Source organism: Pteropus vampyrus, unplaced genomic scaffold (assembly GCF_000151845.1).
Source record: "Pteropus vampyrus isolate Shadow unplaced genomic scaffold, Pvam_2.0 Scaffold823, whole genome shotgun sequence".
In the NCBI taxonomy this organism is placed as follows: Eukaryota; Metazoa; Chordata; class Mammalia; order Chiroptera; family Pteropodidae; genus Pteropus; species Pteropus vampyrus.
This window is the reverse complement of record NW_011889604.1, coordinates 19,827-29,770: the sequence shown is the minus strand read 5'-3', so window position 1 is coordinate 29,770 and position 9,944 is coordinate 19,827. Positions and strand designations below refer to the sequence as shown.

The following is a 9,944-nucleotide window of genomic DNA, read 5'->3' as shown; positions in this document are numbered from 1 at the left end:
CAAACGGGACTCGGCGGGCACGCGCCGAGACGGATTCGTGAGTTCAAGAACGGCCATCGGTGTGCAGCTCCCGTCTCTGACGGGGGACGCGTTTGTTCCTGTCGCTATAGCGTGTCGCGGTCTGTTCCGGGTCCCCGGCCGCCCAGGGTCTTACGAGCCCCGTCACGTGCTACTCCACGTGTCAGTTCTCCGTGGCCACCTTCTCTTACCCTTCCCAAGAGGATGCTGAGAAGAGCTCACCCAGCCTCACGGCTCTGGGAAAGGCACCGTGTCCCCATGGCATCTGCTGCCACTTGCCCTGTCCCCTGTGCCGAGGTGTGGCAGGTCTCGCGTAACCTTGGGGACCCTGCTGCCTTCTAGGGCTGTGGTCATGTGGTTCTTTGCAGCGTCTGGTGTTGGGGCCTCGACTCTCCGCAGCTGTCCCGTCCCCACCTCTCAAGACCACTGGTCCTCCGGCCACAAGGCCCAGGGACCCCCACCCCCCTCTCCGCCCCTGGAGGGAACTGTCCGTGAGGCTGTCCCTTCCTGACCTGCCCCGACCCTCCCCGCCTTCTTCGGCCGTATTCTGGTTTGACCCTTTCCCTGTCATTCCAACCAAAAGCAACGACTCTGCCTTTTGAATCCCTAGCGTGCGCCCGGGGCGGTGAGCGCTGCCACTTTGTCGTTCTGCCCGGTCCTTTACCACGTATTTGTATCTCGGCTCCACGGCCTGACCGAGCGCTGAGCGCGGAGGCCTGGGCCCTCCCTGCATCTCCTTGAGAACGCAGGATTCTGCAGAGCGCCTGTAGGGTTGGCCGGGGAGGCTGGAGGGCCTGGGACGGGCCCCGGTGTCCCTGCCACCTGAGCACGATCTCGGATCTGCAGGACGGATGCGTCCACACTGTGCATCTTCCGTGTCTGGATGCTAAAAGAAGTCGGCTGGCCGAGTAAGTGGGAGAGCACGCGTCCTCGGCTGCTCAGGCTGCGTCTGACGCAAACGGCGACAGGTAGGGCACTAGAAAACGTGGAACAGGCAGCGTGGGGTGCGACCATCCCCTAAGGTCATGTCCTGGAGCTCTGCTTTCTGACCCCTGGTTGTGACTTCAGCTGCTTGATTTCCACACGTATCTTTACACGCGGTCACCCCCCGCCCCGGGAAGTCGCCGCGTCTGAGTCCGCCATGGGTTCTGGTGCCCGCGTCTCCTCTTCCATTTGAGGTGAATGTGTGATCCGCAGCTCGACCGCTCTCGGGGACGAGTCTCCTTCCTGTGCCTCCGGTGGCGTCCGGTGCCGCCCCCTAGCGGCCTCTCGGGCTGGGCAGGGGCCCTTCCTGGGGTAGCTTTGTTGTTGTTGATCTTCAGAACGTGCCCTGCAAGTTCATTTTCGCTGTTGTGTCTTCCTGGCCATTCCTTTCTTGATGTGCTGGATGTTTAGGGCCCACTCAGCATTTCGCACTGACTCAGCCGCTGGGACAACCCAGTGTGAGGGGACGTGGCCTGGCTCTTGTGTCGCGGTGACTCTGGTTGGCCACCCACTGCAGTCCTCCTAGTGACAAAGACCCTGTGCTCCAGGCCAGAGCCCCTGGAGGAATTCGCGGGGTCCCTGGGCGTAAAGGGTTGGAGGGAAGAGGAGGGTGGGGGAGGGGAGGGGAGGGAGGGGAGGAGCCGTCCAGCTCTAAGGGCTTCTCCTCGTGCTCAGGCCGAGCTCATTTGTGTCACTGCAGACTCCGCAGACTCCGACAGTTTGGAGGTTACAAAAAATGGAGCATTTCCGGGGGCGGAAGAAACAGGGGAATGGGAGGAGGCTTTATCCACCACAGACCTTCAATTTACCACGAGACACTCGATCTAAGCAATACCCTCATGTCACATGCGAGGGTCGTTCACACGTGAATTACATTGCCTATTCTTACTTAATTGTTTAGAAATAAACTTAACATTTATTTTACACGTACGTGCCCTACATATGTGCATGTAATTGCTGAGAGTTTTAAGGGTCTATTTTTGAATACACTCGTTTTAATTACCATCGAGTTAATATCTTTCTTCACGACACATTCGTCGTGGCTCCACTGAGAACCTGTTCAGTCATGTCTCTTCATTGTTTCTACTTTAAAGAAGTGTCCACGATAAGACTGAGTCACTCTGGTGACCGGAAAAGCAGAGCGGACGAGTGTGGCAGACAGAACAGCTCCGTCAGCTTAGGGACCCTCAGTCTGAGGCTCGGTCCACGTGCGCCCCGTCGCCTGGCGTCCTAACCACCCCCAGCGTTTATCCTGTACTCGCCTTCCTGAAAAATGGCAGAAGTGAGCGTCACCGGCCTGGCCGACGGATGGAGGAGCGAGTGGCACCGAGCTCGCCTCACCCTCGCCCCCGGGTCTGAGAAGCCGCGTTTGAAGCCGGCATGGCTTTGACTACTCCTGGCGCAGCGTGGGTGCTCGAGCATGGGTGCTCTTCCTCAAATGCCCAGATGTCCCTCTAGGCTACGCGTCTAATTCTAGCGGTGCCACACTTGGATTTGTAGCTGGAAAGTTGCAAAGAATGGCGTTTCTGCGATGAGGCAAGCTGCACAAAACGGGGTCGCGGCTTGCCAACTAGAGGTGCCACTGTTAACGTCAGGCCACCCCGAGTTAGAGCTCTTCGGGTGCCACAGCTGGGAGACCTTTTGGCGCTCGGGCTGCAGGTGAGGACTCTCCCGCTTAGGGGAGGCTGCGGGGGGAGCAGCACCTGGAACCTGCTCAGGCCGGTCTTCGGTGCTGGACACGGCCGCCTGCGCCTGCTGCCATGTGGTTGGGACCACAGCCATGCGGGGGGGGGGGGGTGCCGCATGAGCCAGGAGCGTCACTGTGACCCAGATGGGCTCTGACGGCGGGGAATCCGGCCCTCTGCAGGGCCCCGGCCTACGCCTGGGTGTGGACCGCAGCCTCCTATGTCCTGGCAGCCTCCCCAGTCTCAGGCAGTGGGGCGCCCAGCACCCCCGTCACAGATGAGCCTGAGCAGAGGCCACTGTTGGGAGTTCGTGACGTGCCCCCTGCTCGCCCCGGCGCTGGGCCCCCGAGCAGAGGCGGCGTGGGCGCAGCTGCATCCGGATGGTCCCGTCACAGCTCTCGGCAGCGCGGTGACACGGAGCCTGCGTGGCTGTGCTCGCCTCGGCCAGCTGCTGAGTTCGCAGGAGCAGATGGTTTAGCGATGGTGGTTTTTAATTTAGCAGCGTTCACTGCACCATGTGGCTGCCGAGTGGGGCAGAGGTGGGCGCTAGGTGGTTGCTTCGTCGGGGGGCGGGGGGTGACCAGCTCCACCTGTGTCGATGCCGAAGCTGGCTTCCCGGAGCAGGAGGCGGTCGAGCCGGATCTAGAACAAGTGGGAGTCCACCAAAGGGGGGGCCAGGGCAGCGTGAACGAGGCCGGCAGGGCGCAGCGTGCTGGGCTCCGCCGTGGAGGCCGAGCTCTGCCGCAGGAGCTGGCATTTCTTTTGTCCTGCAGGTCGGGGCAGGCCTGGCGGTTCATTGGGAGAAGCCTCATCAGTCGGCGGTCTGGGCCAGACACCCAGAGTGGCAGAGGGGCCCGGGAGGGGGTCTGTGGGTTGGGATTGGGGCCACTCACGGGGCCACCCTGGGACTGAGCCACTGACAGGAGACTGGAGAGCTCTGTTATGGGACTCGGGTCCTGGGCACCCCATTATCAGGTGGGGGGCTCTGACCTGGAACAGCCAGCCTGAGCCCGGACTCCCAGCCACGGCGACTGTGGTCCAGAGCCTCTAAATGCAGATTGAGCTTTTGCTCTGTGCAAGAACCAGGCCTTTCGGGGGAGATTCCAGGTTTCGTTTGCTGCGCTGTGGACACGGGAGTCTCGTGAGCCTCGCGTGTGTCCCTCGGCGAACAGGGGCCGCTCGTGTCATTCGCGTAGCATGCAGAAGTCCGGGGCGGCCCCCCCGGAAACTCAGCTCCACATCGCGCCCCCGTCTCCGTTGTCCTTCAGAGCCCCCCTTCCTGTGTCCCAGCTTCTGCTTCCGGTTGCTGGTCCCCATATGCTGTTTCCGCTTTGTCCTGGGTCAACCCTGATGGAAATTCACGCCTCAGGTGGTTTCTGGGAAAACAAGGCCCACCGCATGCCCCGCAGGGATCATCGTGGGGGTTTGGGGGTATAGACTTCCCAGGAACGGCCATCACGCCTGATCGGATGACCTAGGAGGTAGAGCTGGGGCCAGAGGCTGGAGGGCGCGGCGAGGCATGGAGGCGCCGTGCGGGGCAGAGCTGGCCACCGGGGCGATGGGCTGGGCCCATGCGGGGCCTCGGGGGACCGTGGAACCCAGGCGCCTCGGGGTTGGAGCCCGCCTCCGGCGGAGGGTCTGCCCGTGACAGGTGCCTGACGCCTCTGGGTCAGTTTCCTGGGCAGCAGCACGGCCAGGGTGGCAGTGGGTGTGGCTTAGTGTTTCCGTGAGAGCGAGTGACAGACAGCTCCTGGCCGGGGTCCGGCCCTGAGAGGCGGTCAGCTCCTCTGTCTCTCCCCCTCCTTTCCTGCCCACTGTGTCCTGACTCAAATGCTGGGGCGTTCCGGGCTGGGTCGGATGGCACTCGGCAGGGCTGTGGCGAAGGGATTCGCCTGCATGATGGGTGGTTGGGCAAGAATTCAATATGACATTTAATTTACTTAATATTGGAAGAAACTAAAGCCTTTCTTCAAACAGCTCAACGGGAGGGCCACGATGAGACAGCCCCACGCTCGGAGGGGAGAGGCGGGCGGGGAGAGGGGAGAGGGGAGAGTTACCCCGCGGCCGCCCCGCGCATTGACGCACCTGCGGGCCCTGCCAAGGCCCGGCAGCACCGCGTCCACGCTCCGAAAACCTCCGGGCCGGATACGTTTTTGCTACATTCGTACGACACATAGATGGCTCCCGTTTGGGGGAAAGAAGACGTGGTTTGCATGATGAAGACGGGGGAGGCACCCCTGACCGTGGGCTTCTGTTCCAGGTGTCCCCGTGCGAGAGGTGCCGCTGCGAGGCCAACGGGGAGGTGCTGTGCACCGTGTCCGCGTGTCCCCAGACGGAGTGTGTGGACCCCGTGTACGAGCCCGACCAGTGCTGCCCCATCTGCAAAAACGGTAGGTGAGACGCCCTCGGAGGTGGGGGTGTCCGGCGCCCCACTGTCCGCACGCCGCATCGTCCACGCACGGGTTCGCTGCCACGCCACGGTGGGTGAAGGGCGTGTGGGTGTGCAGGCGTGAGTGTACAGGTCCACACATACTCGAGTGTGTGTGTCTCTAACCTCGGGCCCCCGGGGCCGGCCGGGAGCTGTCCTGCAATCGAGCAGGTGCTCCCCCGCTGGTGTGCAGCCCTGTGTTTTGCGGACTGGGAGTTCTAGGGGAGGAATTCGGTGGCCGCCACCACCAAGGAGAGCTGCTTATTGCCATTTAACTTTGTTTGCTCTTGCAAAGCAGCTCCTCTTTCCCAGACAAAGCAAACATGCCTGCCACGCGCACTGCCTTTTCATTACTAAGTGGAGTGAAACTTGACACTCGATTCAAGATTTTTTATAACCAAATTGGGCAGGAAAAGACCTTCACATTCTTTCCAGTGAGAGCCCCAAAAGCCTTGTGTGCTTTGTGAAAAAAGGAATGGCAGAGTGTCCTTGACCCTAATTTATAAAGGCAGAGTGTTTCCTCTCCCTGAATAACGAGATTTGCCGCTCACCTGAAGCGCTGGGTGCCGTGCTGGGCGGCACGCGGTCCAAGGATGACGAGTGTGTTCCCAGGGAGAATGGCCTTAGGGTCGTAGCTCGAGGGGACAGTCTGATAAAGCAGGTGAGTGTACCTTTGGAGAGAACCGACTTTGGGGACATGACCACGTCCTCAAGTGTAGGAGTGTCCGCCCCTGCCAGCAGGATGGGCTCTATCTGCGTGGCCCAGGGCTGGGGGCCGGGACTCAGGGCAGAAACCACAGATGGGCTCAGAAGGGTGACAGTGATTCCATGCGCTGAGCATGTCAGAGACAGTACGGGCCAGCCCATGTGGTCACCAGCCCATGAGGTCATCAGCCCATGAGGTCATCAGCCCATGAGGTCGCCAGCCTGTCAGCAGGAGGGTGGCCGGCCCAAGCTCAGGAGTGTGTGCTGTGGGTTCCGTGAGTGGCTAGTGGTTACGCACGGTGCTCATTAGTGTCTGGGACGGTTCCGAAGTTCTGCAGTCAAGCCAGCCGAAATGGTGTGGGACATGGGGAGCCCCGACACCCTTCACCAGGCGCACGTGGGTGCCCAGACTTCACCCTACAAATCGTAAAGCCCTCGACGTAAATACCTAGTAGGGGAAATGAAATTTCGAGGAGGAAGGGGGGCCCCCAGGGAGGAAGTCACTGTGCGGGGTGTCAGGGCCAGCGACGGCACGAGGCGTGGCGTGGCAGTCCTCCAGCGGCCACGGGTGGGGTTCAGCTCTTCCGTGTGAGCTTACGGGGTGAACGGAGCCCTCAAGGTCTAATGCCCAGAGAATGAGCACGCTCTGGCGGTGGAGTGCGGGGGACTCGGGAGAGCCAGCCAGGCCCCGCAGGCGGACAGAGACTGGGTCGGGGCAGCATCTCCCTACGGAGCGAGGTCAGCGGAGCCCAACGAGGAGCTGGAGGTCCCCATGGTCTCCTGGGGGGCGCGGTGGCGCCAGATGTCCAGGACACAGTGCCCTGCACGTGAGGGTGGGCGGACAAGTAGCCTCTCCTTGAGTCAAGGGCGATTTAGCGACCAGCATAAACACGGGTTGCTCAAATCTTTGGCAGTTTCAGGATCCAAGACACAGCGTGCGTGTCTCGTGTCAGCTGTGGTGAGAAACAAGGTCTTGGCGTTAGATATTCTGGGAATCCTCGATCGGACGCTGACGAAAGATGCGAGATCATGATTTCAGTGCCTGAAACTATGAAAGGTTCAAACGTACAGAAAAGTTGAAGAATTGTACGGCGACAGGTGCTACCTGCCCTTCGCTGCGTTCACCCGCTGCAACATTCTACCGCGTTTGCCTTCCATCTCTCCATCTCCGCCCCTCTCCCCACGTCTCCCCTTCTCTGTATATAAACCCAACACCATCTTTTTTACTTATTTGTTCTTCCCCACGGTACACACAGGATATACCTGCTATTTATACCACCGCCAGCCTGAAATCTACTGAGTAAAGTTCAAGGTTTCTTTGTACTTAGTTTTGCCACTTGGATATACACCTCTTAGGGTACAGAGTCAGAGAGCACAGTTTAGAAGTTATTTGAATTAATTCTTTATCGTGTGTGGATATGTCAAAATTTTATAAGGATTTGAAGTCATTTATTTCTGTTTATGCTCAATTTTTGTCACTGAGACATAATTTTATGTTTTGAATAACAAAACGTGTTTGAAAGTAAAATCAGGTCCACTCTGAAATTCACAGGATGTTTCAATATCGCATCCATGGTTTTCCGAGAGAGGAGACGGCTGAGGCCTTGACAGCAAACTTCTAGATCCTCTCCCACCGTTCCTATGCTTTGAGAGGCAGCGTGGGGTGAAGAAAAGTAGGATTTTTGGCTGGGACACTAGAAATTCTCATAAGGAAGAGGAATATGATTTTTTAAAAGATTCAAGAAGGATTACAGGTTACAAAAGGATTTTAAGGGTCAATCCAATTATGTCAAAAATAAACGTCAACGTGACTAATCACAGATGCACTATTAAGCTTTGTTATAACGTATTCAACAGTTAGAATCTGGCGTTCAAGCCGTCTCTAGTTATGCGGTTTTCTGACCTTGAAAGAGCAAATGGTGCTTGGAATTCTCAGTAAAATATTTGCTTGAAATATGAAAATAGTTTCTATGAGAAATGAATGCTCTGTATAATTGACTGAGATTAGTGAGTAATTTATAGCAGTCCATCCGTGCCGCTTGCACAGAAAAAAAATGATGTTTTATAAAACAAACAATTATATTTCTGATAGATCACAGATTATACAGCATCAAAAATGATGCCTTACATGAAACCGAATGTCTGGACAGACTTAAGTGGATGGGAGGTGAGGCTTTGGCTGTTGATCTCGTAAACCGGCCTCCGCCTCACACACTCATGTCTTGACCTGCAGCGCTAAATAGCTCTTTCTCATGACAGAAGAAAAATTGCCCTTCAGCTGCAAGCTGCCAAAGTCACTTGCGTCAAAGGAGCGAAAGTTTGAAACCCAGGATGCCTGGAATATAAATAAACGTCACAAATGAAATTTAACTTCACATATTCACTTTGTCGATTGGTATAGCTCAGTCTCCCGAGGATTTTCTTTGGACGAAACAGACGTTTGTGTGGACGTTTGTTTTTTTCCCAAGGATACGGACAGTGAGTGTCGGAGTCACGTTCACGATCTCAGGCTTTCTCTGGCAATGAGTGCACGTCAGGTGAGGCCCACTGCACCATCCCAGGGCAGGCCCTCTGTCTTAGGGTGCCTGGTGAACCCCAGCGATCGGGAGACCTCCGTTCAGCCCACGTGGCCGCCCCTGTACATGCATGCAGAGGACGGACGGACTGGAACGCTGCAGCCGAAACGCAGGGGCCTTTCTGGGTTCACTGGGGTCCCCCGAGGGGACGGCCACGCCCAAGGGGTGCGAGGTCGCAGACACGCACAGGCCCCAGGGACGAGGACCGCAGGCAGTCCGCGGGCTTCGGCGCTGCTTGACAGCGGCGATTCACGGCTTTATTTACTTCCACGACGAAAATTAAAATGTACGAAATTTTTAAGATGCATGCTGAGCCTTCAAATGACGAGAAGCAATTTCACGGAAAACACGTGGGAAGCACTGACTGAGAATCAGACGCAGCTGCTTTTTCCTCCTGTGTGTTTCAGAGTGTAGAAGATCGTGATTAAATCACTCGCAGTGAGCTGGATAGAACTCGATGGGCTGTGTGTGTGGCTGTGTGCGTGCTTATGCACGTGCGTGATTCCCGGCAAAGTCCTTCTCACAAGGAAAGACCGACTCCCACTTGGCTTCACCATCAAATGCTTCCAAAATTTAGAACCTCTGCTCATCCAACAACGCTATTTAGCCCGAGCAAAGCAGCCGGTATAGTGGGAAAAAATCTGTACAACACACGTATCTGGCAAGTGGCTACGCAATTCCAACTCATCACGACGAAGGGGAGAGATACAACGGAGCGTCCCCAAGTCTCTTTGGACCTCGGTGTCCTCCCGGTTCCACTACTCTGAGTCTTAGGCTCTGGCTGTCACCACGATGTCCTCGCCATGGCAACGCTGTGATGGAGCCTGTTCTTGGTGCAAAGACATGAGGTTAGAAACATGGGTTTCCTGTTTTGGTGAAATCAGTGGTAGTAATCGGAAATCGACTGCGATAAAGTAAGATGTGTATCTTCATTCTCAGCACAATCACTAAGAAAATCAACACGGGATTTAAGCTGGCACGCTGCCCTGCGACCCAGGGGTCGTGGAGACACCGTAGTTACACACACTCTTTTGCTGAGAGTTTGGTTCTCTTTTTAGAGCTTTGGCGAGGCGTCTGTGCGCGCGCGTGTGCATGTGTGTGTGCACACGTGCGTGTATATTATCACTTACATAAAACATCGAGGCGCTCCCTATTTCACTGAGGATACACAGAGGGATCGAGCCCGCGGCACCCCCCGCACGAGCTCAGACCAGAGCGGACGTGGCCCTGCAAACAGGCTGTTCCTCCTTCGGTCACTCGCACTGTGACCGAAGCCGTGCGGACGGCACTGAAAAGCCCGAGCAGCGCTGCCGTGCCCGGCCCCGCGGGTGTGCGCCTGAACGGGTAAACCCCGGGCCGGGATGGTCGGGTCGAAGGCCGGGAACGCTGTCATGGCTCCGACGCCTGTGTCCACGTCGCTGCACAAGCTGCCGGTGTCACCGTTTCAGAAATGGTGTCACGCGTTTACAAAGCCTCTGGTGTTGCGACACGCTGGCTGACCTTCCGTCAGCGTACGGAGAATGGTGCTCGTCGTTCCCATGTTAAGCC

General features: G+C 57.3%; 1 protein-coding gene across 1 annotated transcript in view; it reads left to right on the top strand.

Moving 5' to 3' along the window:
* The window catches only part of VWC2 (von Willebrand factor C domain containing 2), a 60,648-nt gene that overhangs the window by 39,976 nt on the left and 10,728 nt on the right, over positions 1 to 9,944 (top strand). The window contains exon 6 of the mRNA XM_011385907.1: positions 4,948 to 5,077. Coding sequence (XP_011384209.1) covers positions 4,948 to 5,077 — 130 coding nt within the window. The remainder of the gene's footprint in view (positions 1 to 4,947; positions 5,078 to 9,944) is intronic.